Source organism: Tenrec ecaudatus, chromosome 8, assembly GCF_050624435.1.
Source record: "Tenrec ecaudatus isolate mTenEca1 chromosome 8, mTenEca1.hap1, whole genome shotgun sequence".
NCBI lineage: Eukaryota > Metazoa > Chordata > Mammalia > Afrosoricida > Tenrecidae > Tenrec > Tenrec ecaudatus.
The window spans coordinates 28,673,167-28,689,564 of record NC_134537.1 but is presented as its reverse complement, the minus strand read 5'-3'; the positions used below and the strand labels follow the sequence as shown (position 1 = coordinate 28,689,564).

Here is a 16,398-nt window from a genome sequence, read left to right as displayed (position 1 = left end):
ACCTAATGACCTTGCAGGTAGTTAGCAGCTCAACACATCACCATTAAGCCACCAGAGCTCCTCCTAATAAGGGACTTACTAGGGATTAATTTTGATTGGATGGCCATGGAAGTCCTCTGAAATTCTTTAAAAACTGGTTTTGTATCTCAAATTCACTCCATCCCAGAACCTGGTCTATTGTACTAGCTGTTCCTTCTGCCGGCAACAGCCTTCCCTGCGATCTTAATATGAATGACTCCGTTTTTAGCTCAGGTATCAATTTAAGCATCACCACTTTAAAGAGGATTTGTCTGAAAGAGTCGCTTATTCTCACACCACCCTGTGTTATTTTTCCACCTCTATCCCTCACACTCACACGCTGGAATGGTGGGTCCGGGAGGTCATAAATCTGGTCCATCTTGTTCCCAGCTATGCTTACAAAGGTGTAGAACCAGTCCCTGGAATAGGGTAGGAGAATATATATATATATATATATATATGTATATATATATATATATATATATATATATATATATATATATATATATTTCAACTATAAGCTTCATATGACTAGCTTATTCTTCTTCAGGCCTCAGCTCAAAATAGTCACACTACAAAGTGGCTTTTCAGACTTATTTCATTATATCTTCAGCAGGTACTACTATCTAAAATTATCCAATTTTACTTCTTTATAAATATGCACTTCAAAAATACAGGGATCTTGTCTATTTAAAAATGTTGCAGTTGCAGAGAATCCTAGAACAGTGATAAAATTTGCCAAAGGTCATTGAGTTACTTAAATGTGTGTTGAATCTTAACTCAGGGCTATTTTAATCCAAATTCCCTGCTTTCTGCAGCATGATTCTTTGTGGAGTTACGGGGAAGACAAAGATTTTTGCTTTCTGGAAGATGCCTAGTAGGAAGGAGAGGCTAAAGTACATGTTATTGTCTTGTTTAATCTTTGTCTCTCCCATGAGGGCAGAGGCCATAAACAGAGAAAGCAGGAAATGACCAGAAATCATGAAATAGAGGTTCAGGGAAAGGAATGATAAATTCGAATGGAATCCAAAAAGCTTCTTGAAGGAGACAGCCTAGCAGAGCCTCATCTGAGACTAATTGAATTAAGTAGGTACCACAGGGTCCTCTCCTTTCAGACTGCTTGAGTTTGAATCTTGCCTCCAAATCTGACACTGTGAGACTTAGGGTTAAGTTACTTCAACTTCTTTAATTCAAGCAAATATACCGGATGTAAAGGATTCTTGGAAGACAGGTAATACTCCGAAGGTGCTTTTCACATTGCCTACAGTCCATTATGTGAGGTTGATTTGGCAACGGAAAGAGAGAGAGAGAGACAGAGAGACAGAAAGCAGAGAGAGAAAACAGTGTCAGGTTTATTTCAGAGCTGGGGAGGGAAGGGAGAACAGAGAAAGGAACAGGAGCATCCTGAGCTCCCGGGTGAGGTTCCCGGGCCCCCCAGTTGGGGCCCTGAGAAGTCACGCTGTCCAGGCGAGAGGTACAGTTTTAGAGCCTGGGTCTGGGGGGGAGCAGCTGCGGTTTTTTCCCACGGTAACTGTTGGCTGCAGGTCCGGAGCTAAGCAACAGCCTTCAGTTATCTGTAACGGTTAGTCTTCTGCACCTGGGCCTGAAGGCCACCGAAGGGGAGGAGGAGGAGGGGCCAAGGGGTTACACCGTACTTGTTTTCACCACCTGCCCTGCTTCTTCTGCCTGACCCATTCTCCATTGATGTAAACTGTTGTTGACCTTGCCAAGAGTTATTGGCTGACTACATTTTTTTCGTGGAGCAATTGAGAATCTCCCTTCCTGATGTGGGAGCCCTGGTGCTGCAGTGGTTAAAGCTCTCGGCCGCTAACCAAAAGGTCCGTGGAATTCACCGGGCGGAGAGAGAAAGGCCTGGCGATCCTGTAACCCGAAAGCTCTCCTCCAACCCACAGGGGCGCTGTGCGTGGGAACCAACTCCACCGCAGGGGGCCTGGTTTGGGGTCGTCCGAAAAGGCAAGACCCCAGAAATTAGCCGAGTCTGGCCTCGGGTTGCAGCGTGAACTCGGGGCGTTCGGCCAACTTTTCTCGTCCCCAGAGGTCAAGGAAACCAAACCCGTTGCTAGTCTGTGGACGCCCCTCCTCCGCGAGCGAAGGCGCGAGCGGCCGCTCTAGCCGCGCGCCGGCGGGCTCTCGTTGGTGCCGACCTCGCGCTTGCGCACTGGGCCCCGGGCGGCGGAGGGCGAGGGTGCGGCGCGCGGCCCCGCGGGCGTGGAGAGGCCGGCGAGGGGGCCTGCCTTCGCAGGTAACCGCATGTGGGCCGGCGCCGGGCGGGCGGGGGGACCCGTCGAACGTCAGCCCTGGACTGCGGGGGGGCCGCTGCAGACCCCGCCAGCTAGCCTCCCTGCCCCGAGACCCATCCTCTCCCCCGGGGCGTCGGGCGGTCTCCGGGGAGCCGCGGCCTCCGTCGGAGCGCCCCACCTGGGAAACCCTCAGGTGCCCGAGCATCCCGGGGAAGCTTTTGGAGAGAGAGCACTTTGCTTTTGGACACACTGGGTCTTCTGGAACCTCGTAGCCTAAAGGAACCTTGGAGGGTCATCTCCAGAATGTAGCCTTCGGGGCCAGAAATTCACACCCTCCTATTGAAACCTTTCCCCCTTTGGGGACCAAACCCAGGTCTTCCACCGCCCCTTTGACCCTCTGGCTTTCCTCAGAATGACGCGCGTGTGCTCTCGCATTCTGACCTCTAGCCACCCTATAGGACAAGGTAGAACTGCCCTGCGGGTTTCCAAGACTGGAACTCTTTATGGGAGTAGAAAGCCGCATCTTTCTCCTGTTGAGCCGGCGGTGGTTTCAAACTGCTAGCCTTGAGGATAGCCCAGTGTAGCACTCCCATATTTGAAAATAGCTATTATTTCCCAATCCACAACCATCCATGGGACATATGCTCACCTGTCCTATCCAGCGCTTCCAACCTGTGCAGTCAGGGCCAACACAGTGAAATTGGAATAGAGCTGAATGTTCACAATGTATTCGATCCAGAATGGGAATAGTTACCACGCTAAGCCCTGGAGTGGGGGACAGGGAAAATTACAGGCCCCCTTGGAATGAGAGACACTGAGGAGGCTTCGTGAGGCCCTTTCAGGATCCTGATGCCTGGCACTGGATTATTGTCAAGCCTGAAGAATGACACGTTCAGAGCAGCTCAGCAACCATCTTTGAGCTGGACACTGGTGTTTCCCACTCTACTGATAAAGCTGCCCTGTGTCTAAAAGGGAGATGAAATTTCTAGTAGAGCTTCAACCTGCATTTTTTCTCATTCTGGTTCATGTTCTACAGTTAAGTGTAAATTCACACACATTTAAAACATACAAGTCTGTTTACGTTTTGCTTCATCTACCATGACTTCACAAGGCTGAAGAAGTTCAAACCCTGGTAACTTCACCTGGCCCTTAGATATACGCTCTTCATTCTTGTAATCCTCTGGATACCCACCTGTCTTCAGAGGGTATCCCAAAATTGGGTTCCCAGACAAACTTTGTAGCAACACAGTTTTCAAGTGAGACACATCTGAATTCTAATCCAGCACTGTGTTGATTGTATGTGACTGTGGGCAAGTTCCTTATCTGAAACAGGATAGTCATGTACTCTGGTGCCTTTCTCTGAGGCTTAAAGGAGGTGAAGTATTCAAAATGGGACAATCAATGCTATAATTTGATACAATCATTTTGGAAAGCTATGGGAATATATGTCAGGAACTTAAGAAATGTCAGTATTCATATGCCAATACCCATATGAGATTTTTCCTTGGAAAATATTGCAATAATGGAATATGTTAATAGCATTGCTCATAATAATAAAAAGTAAATTTTTTATACAAAAAAGTAGAATAGGTGACTGAATCCTCACCCATACCCATCTTTAAGAATTATGTGAATATTTTTTCTATACAAAATTTTAAACCTGAGTGTCTAAAATTGGAGAAACATGTAATAATCTAGAGTTTTTAATGAATGACACTTAAGGAGCATCCCTCCTGAGAAAGACCATGCTTTCTACTTCTGTAAAGAGTTAAAATATCTGAAATGCGCAGGGGAAGTTCTATCCTGTCCTATGTTGAGTTGTGTGTGAGTTTAATTTTTTTAGCATATTTATTTAGAATTCCATGAAGCATTGATACAGAATTGTATCAACTCATTACGTTATTATCACAAACTTTAAAAGCAAACTAACATCCTATATAGTGTAGAAAAAATATGAACCTGCTGCCCTTTGGTTGTGGGACTGTGATTTCTACTTTTAGGTATTGTTATAGTTGTTCCATGAAAGTCATCCATTGGATTTTGAGAGTGATGATGGCAACAAATGTACAGAGGTGTTTGACACCATGGATGCATGTATGGATTGTGATAAGAGTTGTACGGGCCCCCAATACAGTGATTTTTTTTTAAATCATACATTGGTCTTACAACAGAAAGACATTTAAAAGCATACTCTTACACTTTAATAACGATAGAAAATGAAGAGGTTATAACATCTCTTGATTGATATTTGCAGGTTTATATCTAATTATCAATTGCAAATGCATTTCAATCCATTTTTTTGGCACTCATTGCAGTCAGTGCTTCTAACCTTAAGCACAAGAAGTTCGATCCGATTTCTCTGGTTAAGGGAGAGTCCTCCAGACCGTTAAATCTGCCCAGGCCTTCAGATGCCAGACCACGGGTCTACCTGAACTTCTCATAATAGATTCTTGGGTTCCTAGTACCCCCTGGGGTATGATAATTTGCTAGAATGATTAACAGAAGTTAGAAGAGCACCCTATAAAGGGGCTTCAGAAGGTTTATGGGGAAAATTTCATTATCTTGTAATTCCATTTTCCATGCATAGGACCTCCCACACTGGATGAAGTCCGTGTCCCCAGGCACTTGATTACTTCCTGGTGCATGGATGAATGCCTTTCACCAACCAGGAAACTCATTTGAGTTTCAGTGGTCAGCGTTTTTATTGAGGTTTCCAGATATAGGGCTCCTTGATCGACCAGGTGATTGAACTCAACCCCAAGTTCCTCTCCCTTCCTCAGAAGTCCAGCTGACTCACAGATGGATCTTTTTGGAATGTCCCGCCCAGTCCATGGGCTGTGTCCTTAGCATGCACTGTTCTGTTTGGTCTTGTGCCCTTCATAAATAACAATATCCAAGATTTTAGAAGTCGTATCCTAAGAACCAGGTCCAATGGCCATATTCTTTGGATAGCCAGGTAACACCTCCAGATCTTTCACCAACTGCCCGTCGCCCCTCGCACATTTACTCTCTCCTCCTGAAACTGTTATTTCTAAGAATTTGAATAAGATTGCATCACATAAATTCATCTTATAGCGATTGATCTTGCTGAAATAGTTTGTAATGAGAACTGACCAAGAAAACAGTTCTGGTGCCTGGAAAGTACCACTTACCCAAAAGATATGGCACAGGTAACAACAGTCAGAAGAATGCTCGTCGTTCAAGGGAATGCATACATGAATTTTGTTTCAACGCAGTTTGTGAAGAACACTTGTTTTATAGGTATGCAAAGAAGCCTTTCTACACAGATGTCCTTAGAAGTAATATGGATCAGTCCGGAGTTCTCCTCTGGGTGAAAGCAGAACCCTTTATAGTGGGTGCCTTGCAGATACCGCCGCCGTCCAAGTTCAGCCTTCATTACCTCCGGAAGATAGCAGCTTATGTCCGAACCCGGGCCACCGAGGGCGCTTACCCGCGGCTCTACTGGTCTACGTGGAGGCGCATTGCCTGTGGGAAGCTGCAGTTGGCCAAGGATCTGGCATGGCTTTACTTTGAAGTGTTTGATAGTCTGGTGGTGAGGCCACCAGAGGAGCGTCTAGAGTGGTCTGAGGTTATATCCAACTGCACATCAGAGGAGGAAGTTGAACAGCAGAGAAATCAGGTATCAGTTTCTGTGTATGAGTGTGTATGTGTTAAATTCCTCTCATAAATCAGTCATCCTTAGTCTTTGTACTAGGAACCCAGTGGTGCGTTCGGTCAGTGCTCTGTTGCTCCCTGCAGCCCACCAGCTGTTCCACCCGCTGCTCCGTGGGAGAAAGGTGTGGCAGGCAGCCTGAGAAATCCGGCAGGGTGGTTCCCCTCCATCCTGCAGAGTTGCCTTGCGTTGGGATGGACTCCATGGCGATGGGTGTGGTTTTTTCAATTCTTTACAGCAGTGTATAGTTGTGCTTTGTGTTAACCACCATTGTGATGCCGGAGCACCATTTGAGTTGAGATGTAACACTTGCAGATTGTGAGTATTTAATGAATTGATGCTTACTTGCCCTGCTCTCAAAGCAATAATCTTCTAAGAACTCTGCCATTGAAAGAGGACAATACTTTCCTTGACTTAAAAAATATCTTGGGTGAGTTCTTTTGAACCACTGCTACTTTATAATGGGGGTACCTCATTAATTTTAAGTGAGTATGCTGTGCTGGGGTGGAAAGATGATTGGGCCTATCTCTACCATCAGTGCTCATAGACTGGTAGGGGAGGCTAGTGTGCAAGAAATGCTGTTTAACAGTGTGATAGGCATCGCCTCAGCATGTCAGTTCTGAGCCATAGCAATCTGAGAGGAAAGAGGGAAACTGCTCCTGAAGGGGGGGTTCCGAGACTATGAATGCTTGTGGGAGTAGAAAGGTTCATCTTTCTCCCAAGGAGTAGCTACCTGGCAGTTTCAAACTGGTAACCTTGAAATTACCAGCCTAATACACTACCCACTGCACCACCAGGGCTCGGTGGTATATGTAATACTGGAAGTGTTCATAAAGTACAGAAATAGAGTGAAGGAGAATGGTTTTCATTCTGTTGATCAGCAAAGAATTCACAGAGGAGGTGTATTAATCAGGACAGGCTAACCACAGCAACAACCACTCCCAGCAGGCTGGTGGCTTAGCACACCGAGAGCTACACCTGTGGTTCCTCTGGGCTATTGGTTTCCGAAAGATGGTTGAGAGATTCAGATTCCTTCTGTCTTTCGGAGCCACTATTATACAAGGGGGCTTTAAAAAGTTTGTGGGAAATTGCCATGATCTTTCAATTCCATTTTTCCACAAACTTTTTTTGGGTAGGGGAGATTATTATTATTAGTATCTTTTAATCATTTTATTTGGGGCTTGTACAACTCTTATTACAATCCCTGCATACATCCATTGTATCAAGCACATTTGTACATATGTTACCATCATCATTTTCAAAACATTTTCTTTGACTTGAGCTCTGTATCAGCTCATTTTCCCCTCCCTCCCCCCTCCTCCCTCCCTCTTGAACCCTTGATAATTTATAAGGTTTTTTTTTCATGGTTTACACTGACTGATGTCTCCCTTCACCCACTTTTCTGTTGTCTGTCCTCCTGGGAGGGGGATATATGCAGATCATTGAGTTCAGTTTCCCCTTTCTCCCCCCACCTTCCCTTTCCCCTCCTGGTATCGCTCATCTCATTCTCAGTCCTGAGGGATTTATCTGTCCTGGATTCCCTGTGTTGCGAGCTCTTATGTGCACCCGGGTACATGCTCTGTTTGAGCTGGATTTGTATGGTAGAATTGGGGTCATGATAGAGGGAGGAGGAAGCATTAAAGAAGCTAGAGCAGCAGTTCCAAACTGGGTCGCAAACCCCTTTGGGGGTCAAGCGACCCTTTCACAGGGGTTGCCCAATTCATAACAGTAGCAAAATTACAGTTTTGAAGTAGCAACGAAAATAGTTTTATGTTTGGGGGGGGGGGTCACCACAACACAAGGAAGTATATTAAAGGGTCACGGCATTAAGGAAGGTTGAAAACCACTGAACTAGAGGAAAGTTGTATGTTTCATTGGTGCTGTCCTGCACCCTGACTGACTTGTCTCTTCCTTGTGACCCTTCTGTAAGGGGATGTCCAGTTGTCTACAGATGGACTCCGGGGCTACACTCCGCACTCCCTCTCATCACATTAAAATTATTTTTTGTTTGGGCCTGATACCTGATCCCATCGACACTTCGTGATCACACAGGCTGGTGTGCTTCTTTTTCCACAAACTGCTCGAAACCCCCCTCACATTAGTCAGTTTTGCTGCTGTAGAAAACGAAGACATAAAGTCCAGTGACTTAAGTAACAGGGTTATCTTTTGTACTTTATATAAGAAGGATGGCCTTTAGCAGTGGCTCTGTTCATCTGGACTGTTGGCTTAGCTCTGCGTGACTTCTCATTGAATGAAACCAGGCTGAGCGCTGCTTTGTAGGTCAGGCCTTTTCTTGAAACAGGGCCGAGCAACCTAGCAGGAGAAGCTCCTAATGCTTCTTCAAGCGTCTGCACAGACACAAACTCCTGTTTCTATTTCACTGACTAAAACTTTGTCGCATGACTCATCTGCAGTCAGTTGCAGTAATGCAAGTCCCATTGCAATGGGTAGAGCCATATAAGCCTCTTGGCGGATGTGGGCAGTTATAATCACTAATACCATCTACCACTGCCATTGCCACACGAGCCTTGAGAATTCTTTGCTTTTCTGTCTTGGAACAAGTTGTATGGGTTAAATCTGAAAGTGGTATCTATTAATCCACCCACTACCCTTTAAGTCGTGCTATATCTAACTGCAAAGGAGGCTGGGAAATGTGCATAATTTTGTGTCCAAGAAGGATATAAATGGTATTTAGTTATCGTTTAGCCAGTCTTTCGACTGCTAACTACAAGGTCAGCTGTTTGACGCCACCAGCTGCTCTGCCGGAGAAAGACAAGGCTTTCTGTTCCCATAAAAAGTCACAGTCACAGAAATGCACAGGGTCAGTTTTATCCTGACTCATAGGGTCTCTATGAGTTGGAATTGATTTGATGGCATTGAGTTGGGTTTTTGGAGTTTGGAGCCAGTCTTTGCCATAAAGGTTACTGTAGAAAGAAAGGTTTGGAAATTTAAAAGCAGTTTGGCCAGAGAGGAAGGGTTTTATAGCTATTCATTAATCAGACATTTATTCAGTTATACAGTTATTCATTAATCAGTACCTACTGTGTGATAGGTGCACCATCCATCTGGCTCTTTGTCCTGGGTGGCGGCTTGGTGCTGCTATGCTGGTAGATGAGTGTCAGCAGAGCTTTGTGACAGCAAAGGAAGACCTAAGGCTCTACTTCCAAATATTGTTCGTTGCCATCGAGCTGGTTCCAACTCACACTGACCCTGTGTGCAACGGAATGAGACACTGCCCTCGCCTGCGCCGTCCCAACACCTGTTCTTGTGCGTGAACCCACTATTGCAGCGGCTGTGTCTGTCCGTCTTGTAGCCTTATTCTTTCTCACGGCCTCCCTACTTTATTAAGCACGAAGTCCTCCTCCAGGGATTGGTCTCCTGACAACATGTCCAAAGTATCTAAGACGACGTCTCGCCATCCTTGCCTCCAAAGGCATTCTGGCCAGACTTCTTCCAAGACAGATTTATTTGTTCTTTTGGGAAATAGTACTTTCAATATTCTTGTCCAGCACCATAATTCAAATGCATCAATCTTCTTTGACTATCTTATTCAGTGTTCAACTTTCACATGCATAGGAGGCAATCAAAAATACCATGGTTTGGGTCAGAGGTACCTTAATCCTCAATGTAACCTCTTTGCTTTTCCAAAAATAGCCATTGTCAACCCTGTGGATCTTAATCAATAGTGGCCACTATAGTGCTGGGAGAGGACCCTGTGGTAGTCACAGCAATGGACTCTAGCCTACCAGCGACCATGAAGGTGGCACGTGACCAGGCAGCACCTCACTTTGTTGTGTAGGTCACCGTCACAAGTCGGAGCTTCTAGCAGTGGGTGTCTAGTTATAGCAGTGGGTGTCTAGTTATAGCAGTGGATGTCTAGTTATAGCAGTGGGTGTCTAGTTATAGCAGTGGGTGTCTAGTTATAGCAGTGGGTGTCTAGTTATAGCAGTGGGTGTCTAGTTATAGCAGTGGGTGTCTAGTTATAGCAGTGGGTGTCTAGTTATAGCAGTGGGTGTCTTAGATCCAGAGACAAATAGAACTCTAAGAAGCCCCAGAGTTCTTGAGTGCTTACTATGGGCTAGATTCTGTGCTAGTTATTAAGAATATAAAAACGAAAAAGACATGGATCTTAGTCACATGAAGAGGCAGGCTTCTGAAGGAATAATGATAGTTTTTGAAGTGGTTGTTAAAGTATGTACACAATCAGAAGTGACAGAGTGAGATGCCTTTAGGGTCTTCAAATCGTGGCTGGTTGCGGGAGAGGAGGGAGTGGGACGAGTAGGTGGGCATGCAGGTAGAGGTGCACTGGTAGGACCACTGAGTTGATTGGACTCATGTCCACATTATGTGACAGTAAATTTGTTCTATAGTGTTTTATAGAAATATAGGCGTGGTCAAATCATGCCATTGAGTGCCATGTCAAGAGAATTGGACTTCATTTAATAGTTAGGTTTTAATATAGTTTTGAGGCTTCTTATTTAAGGTACGGACATAAGTAAGTTTGCATTTTAGATAGAGCACTCTAGTGGTTGTCTGGAAATAATTATTGAGGTTTGTGATGACAGGGCAAAGGGAAGATGAAGGTAAGCAATCGTTAACAAAGTATCTGTAAATAGAGTTCAGCAACATAGGAAGTTATACACCATGACTAAGTGGACTTTATCTTAGGGATGCAAAGCTGGTTCGGTATTCAGAAACTAATCAATTCACCATAAGACGCAAAAGAAGAATCTCGTGGATTTGTCATTTGATGCAAAAGAAATATTTAACAAAATCAAACACTTGCTCTGATAATAATTCATAGGAAAAAATAGGAATAGAAGGGAAATTCCTGAACTTATAATGACCATCTATAAAAACATATACAACCTGCATTATACAAAAATAAGTAAAAAGTATTGCTATAAAATCTAAGAATCCTTTATTAAGCACAAAGATCAAAAGGTAAAGCTATTTCTCGACATAATCTTCCTCTGGTCGCGACACTTCTAAAGGCTGTGTTCCCATCTCTATCCCTTCCCCATAAAATCTTGTATTTGATTTACGCCATGTCAGAATGGTAGTTTTGGCATCTTCTAGGAACTCAAATCGTGTTCGCTTCAAATGGTCTTTGAATTTCAGAACAAAAGAAGTCTGGGAGAGAGAAGTCAGAACCGTTCGGCAGACGAGGTAGCGTTTTCTAAGGACATTCTCCTGGGACAGCCTTGATACCCTTGAAGAATGAAGGAACAGGTGTAGTGCTGAAAATTCCACTTTGCAGATTTCCTGGCCTTTTCCTCACCAACGCAATTTTCAGTTTTCTTCAAACTTATTCCTAGTATGCACCTAAATCCTTTGAGAAATTCTATTATTTTCATCCCTTTGGGATTCCAAACGAGAGTCACAGTAACTTTCTGAGTTGACACCTCTGCCTTGAATTTTCTTGGCCCACGAGATCCCTCAGAAGCCACTGATTGGGTACTACTGAGAGAGGTTGTCCACAGCCATCCCGTGACCCTAGAGTCATGTTTGAATAGGCTTTATGTAGAATAAACCATGGACATATGAACTAGAACAGTGGCAATACTGTGGCTTACCTTTATCACAGACTTCATTGTTTTCTCTCCAAGATCAGGACCAGGGCCAGAAGGTCTGCTCAGCATTTGTATTCAAAACAGTGCTGGAAAAAAATAATAATTTATAAATTATCAAGGTTTCATGTGGGAGGGGGAAAATGAGCTGATATCAAGGGCTCAAGTAGAAAGCAAATGTTTTGAGAATGATGACGGCAACAAATGTACAAATGTGCTCGACACAATGGATGGATGCATGGATTGTTATGAGTTGTACGAGCCCCCAGTAAAACGATTAAAAAAAAAACAGTGCTGGAAGTTATAAACAATTGCAATAAGCCAAGAAAAGGAGAGGGGAGGGGAAGTCGTGTAAATTAAAAGGGAAGAAATGGAATTCCTCCTGCTTCCACATGACTTGGTTATTTATGAAGAAAATCCTAAGAAATCTATTTTTACAAACCTCCTAGAGCAAAGTGTTTGGAATAAGGCATCCAGGACCTTCATTTCCTGATGGGGCATGACTCAAAAAGAAAACATTACTAATAATTGGAATTTGGAGTGTACAAAGTATGAATCTAGGGAAATTGGAGGTCGTCAAAATTGAAATGGAATGCATAAAGATGATATCCTAGATGGTATTGATCATTTTGAATCAGGCAGTCAGATGACTCCCTGTGCCAGGAAGGCCAGGTTCAAGAGGAATGGCCCTGCACTCGTCCGAAGAGCATCTTTAAGTTGATCTCCAAGTACAATGCTGTTTGCAGTTGGGTAATATGTCTGAGTTTTAGGAAATTGAGTCAATAGAACTATTATTCAAATTTACATACCAATCACCAAAGCTAGTGATGAAGAAATTGAAGAATTTTGCCAGTCTGAAATTGATCAAACATGTAATCAATTACGCTGTTAATTATTTGCAATTGGAATGTAAAAGTTGGAAACAAAGGAACAGTAGTTGGAAAATATCTTGATGATTGGAATGATGCTGGAAACTGCATGATAGAAATGATAGAAATTTCCGAGACCAATGACTTGTTCATCACAGATATCTTTCAAGAACACAAAAGGTAAATATACACTTGGACTTCTTCAGATGGAATACACAGAAAGCAAATCGACTACAGTAGGTCGAGAGGATGGAGAAATTCATTATCAGCAGCTAAAACCAGGCCAAAGACCAACTCTGGAACAGACTGTTAATTGCTCATGTATAAGTTCAGATTGAAGCCGAAGAAAATTAAACCAAGTCCGTGAGACCAAAAATACAGCCCTGAATATGTGTTACCTGAATTTTGGGAACACTTCAAGAACAGATTTTATGCATTGAACACTAATGACAGAAGACCTGATGAGCTAGCTATAGGGTGATATCAAGATCATCATACATGAAGAAAGCAAAAGGTCATTCACAAGACAAGAAAGAAAGAAAAGGTCAAAGTAGATGTCAGAGGAAACTCTGAAACTTGTTTTTAATCAGAGTATCTATGGCAAATGGGGGGGGGAATGACATAAAAGAGCTAGACAGAACATTTCAAAGGGCAGCTCAAGAAGACAAAGTAAAACATTTTAATGGAATGGGCAGACCCAGAATTAGAAAACCCCAAAGAAAGAACATGCTCAGTAGATCATAAAACTTTAAGAACTGATGAAAGAATTCAAGCCTCACGTTGCAGTATTGAAAGATTCCATGGACAAAATATTGAGCAATGCAAGGAGCGTCCGAAGAAGATGGAAAGACTATTCAGAGTCACTGTGCAAAAAGGAACTAGTCAGCATCCAGTCATTTCAAAAGGTACTGTATGATCAGGAACCATTGGTGCTAAAGGAAGGCTCCCAGGCAGCACTGGGGACACTGACCAAACACACGGCTCCGGGAACTGGTGGAATGCCACCTGAAATGTTCCAGCAAGCTGAGGAAGTACTGGAAGCATTTACTCATTGATGCCAGGATATTTTGAAGACAGATACCAGGGTAACTGACTGGAAAAGATTACAGAACAATATCATTAACATCACATGACAGTAAACTTTTGCTGAAGATCATCGAGCAACAGTTGGAGCAGGACATTGATGGGTAACTGCCAGAGGTTCAGGCTGGATGCAGAAGGGGATTTAGAACAAGGATCCATGTTAAATGGATATTGGCTGGAAGCAGAAAATACCAGAAAGAAGTTTGCTTATGTTTTATTGACCGTGTAAAGGCATTAAGCTGTGTGGACCATACCAAACTATGGATAGATTTGAGAAGACTGTGACTTCCAGAACACTTCATTGTGCTCATGTGGAACCTGTACGTGGATCAAGAGGCCGTTGTGCAAACAACCTGGGCACACTGCGTGGCTTAAAATCAAGGAAGGTGTGCAGACGGACTCTATTCTATCACCATGCTTTTTCAATCTTTTTGCTAAATAGATAATCCTGCAAGTTGCATTATATTAAGAAGAATATGATGTCAGGATTGGAAAAAGGCTTACTAAAAACCTTTGCTATGCAGATGACATGACCTTGCTTGCTGAAAGTGAGAGGACTTGAAGCACTTGCTAATAAAGATCAAAGATAAAGATCAAGATCAAAGATTGCAACCTTCAATATGTAAAGATGTCCCAAATCCTCACAACTGGACCAATAGGTAACATCGTGATAAATGGAGAAAAGTTTGACATTGTCAACGATTCATCTTGCTTAGACTCAAATCAGTGCTCTTGGAAGCAGCACTCAAGAGATCAGATGACACATTGTATTGGGCACATCTGCTTCACAAGACCCTTTTAAAATAATGAAAAGCAAGGAGGTTCCATTGAGGACTAAGGTGTGCCTGAGTAAAGCCTTGGTATTTTCAATCACCGCATATGCATGTGAAAGTTGAACATTGCATAGGGAAGACTGAGGAAGAATGGATGCATTTGAGTTGTGCTAGCAAAGAATATTGAAAGTACCAAGGCCTGCCAGAAGAACAAGTGAATCTGTATTAGAAAAAATGAAGCCAGAGATTTCCTTAGAAACAAGGATGCCCAGACTACTTCTCGTGTGCTGTGGACATGCTATCAGAAGAGACCAGACCCTGGGAAAGGACATCATGGAGGGGCAGCACCAAAGAGGAAGAATCCCAGCAAGATGGATTGACACAGTGGCCGCTACAAGGGACTCAAACATAACATTTGTGAGGATGGTGCATGGTCAAGCGGTGTCTTGTTCACTTGTACAGAGGGTTGCTGTGAGTCCTAACTGACTTGATGCCCTCTAACAACAACATACTAGCAGCGAGCATGTAAACACTGAAGTGAAACACAATAATATCACAATTATGAAAGTAACTTAAAATACTTGTAAATTTAACAAAACATGTAGGACTGTTTGCTGGACACTACATTCTCACCGCCATGAAGTCAATTCTGACTCAAAGCGACCCATAGAGGACTGGGCAGCACTGCCATTGTGGGATCCTGAGACTGCGACGCTAGATGGGAGTAGAAACCCTCATCTTTATAAGGGGAGCCGCTGGTAGTTTTACCTGCTGACCTTGTAACTCTCCGCCCAATGCGTAACCCACAATGACAGCAGGGCTCCTGAAAATTACCTAGCTCTGATAAAAAAAAAATCATTGGAGATGTAATGTGTTTATCGATTGGGCACTCAAATACTATAAAGATGTTAGTTCTCCCTAAATTTTTACAGGTTTAATGTAGTTCTTATGAAAAATACCACTGATTTTTCTTTTGTAGATATAAACAGCATTATGGAAAGCAAAGGTCAAATTTTGCTAAAACAACTTTGGAAAAGAAAATAAGATGGAAGAATTAGTCTTCCTGATTTCAAGACGTGATTGCATAACAGAAGTAGTCAAGACTGGATATTGGCAAAGGTACTGAAACAGATCAATAGAACAGAATTCGGCACCCAAAATAGCTCCACACACACACGTGCTTAATTGATGTTTGACAAGGCTACAAAAGCAATGCAATGGTGAAAGAGCCTTTTCATAACATTTTAATTCGATATCCACAGACAAAAATGAACATCAACCTAAGACCTCACACCTTATAGAAATGTTAATTAAAAATAAACCATGCACTTAAATGTATAGCATAAAACTTGAAAAAATATAAGGGAAAAATCTTCATGATCTAGGGCAAGGTAGAGAGTTCTTAGTGCCCAAAGCACAATCCGTCAAAGGGAAAACTGGTAAATTGGATTTTATTAAAATTAAATCTCTTGCTCTATGAAAGACCCTGTTATGGAGAATGGAAAGACAAGCTACAGACTAGTAGAAATTATTTACAAATACATTTTACAAATGAGTAGGACCTATTATAGGTAACTCTCAAAAAAATCAACACTTAGAGAAAAATCGGGTATGCAGACGGTAAAGAAGCACATGAAAATATCTTTGCTATTAGTCTCTAGGGAAATGCAAATTAAAACCACAATGAGACATCACTACATTTCTATCAAAAATAGCTCAAATACGCTGAAGACAAAATGGATGCATGAGCAAATGTGAAGAAAGCTGATGGTTCCCAGCTGTCAAAAGATAGCATCTGTGGTCTTAAAGGCTTGAAGATAAACAAGAGGCATTCTAGCTGAGACAAACAAAGTCCACATGGACGAAGCACACCAGCCTGTGTGATCATGAGGTGTCAATGGGATCAGGAATCAGACATCAAAGTCCCAGACCAAAAAAATCATATCATTGTGAATGAGGGGGAGTGTGGAGTGGAGACCCAAAGCCCATCTGTAGACAATTGGACATCCCCTTACAGAAGGGTCACAAGGAAGAGATGAGCCATTCAGGGCGTAGTATAGCACCGATGAAACATTACAACTTTCCTTTAGTTCTTTAATGCTTCCTCACCCACTTTCATGTCCCCAATTCTACCTTACAAATCCAGCTAGA

The 16,398-nt window shown here is 43.0% G+C and overlaps 1 protein-coding gene across 2 annotated transcripts in view; it reads left to right on the top strand.

The window, feature by feature from the left end:
* Positions 1 to 16,398, top strand: part of TBCCD1 (TBCC domain containing 1) — a 37,936-nt gene that overhangs the window by 3,047 nt on the left and 18,491 nt on the right. Inside the window, exons 1-2 of one of the 2 annotated variants that reach the window (XM_075556179.1) lie at positions 2,202 to 2,281; positions 5,541 to 5,919. In XM_075556179.1, the coding sequence (XP_075412294.1) occupies positions 5,584 to 5,919 (336 nt within the window). In that variant the 5' untranslated portion in view covers positions 2,202 to 2,281; positions 5,541 to 5,583. Of the gene's footprint in view, positions 1 to 2,201; positions 2,282 to 5,540; positions 5,920 to 16,398 lie in introns of those variants that run through there. The other variant, XM_075556180.1, reaches the window with a different exon arrangement.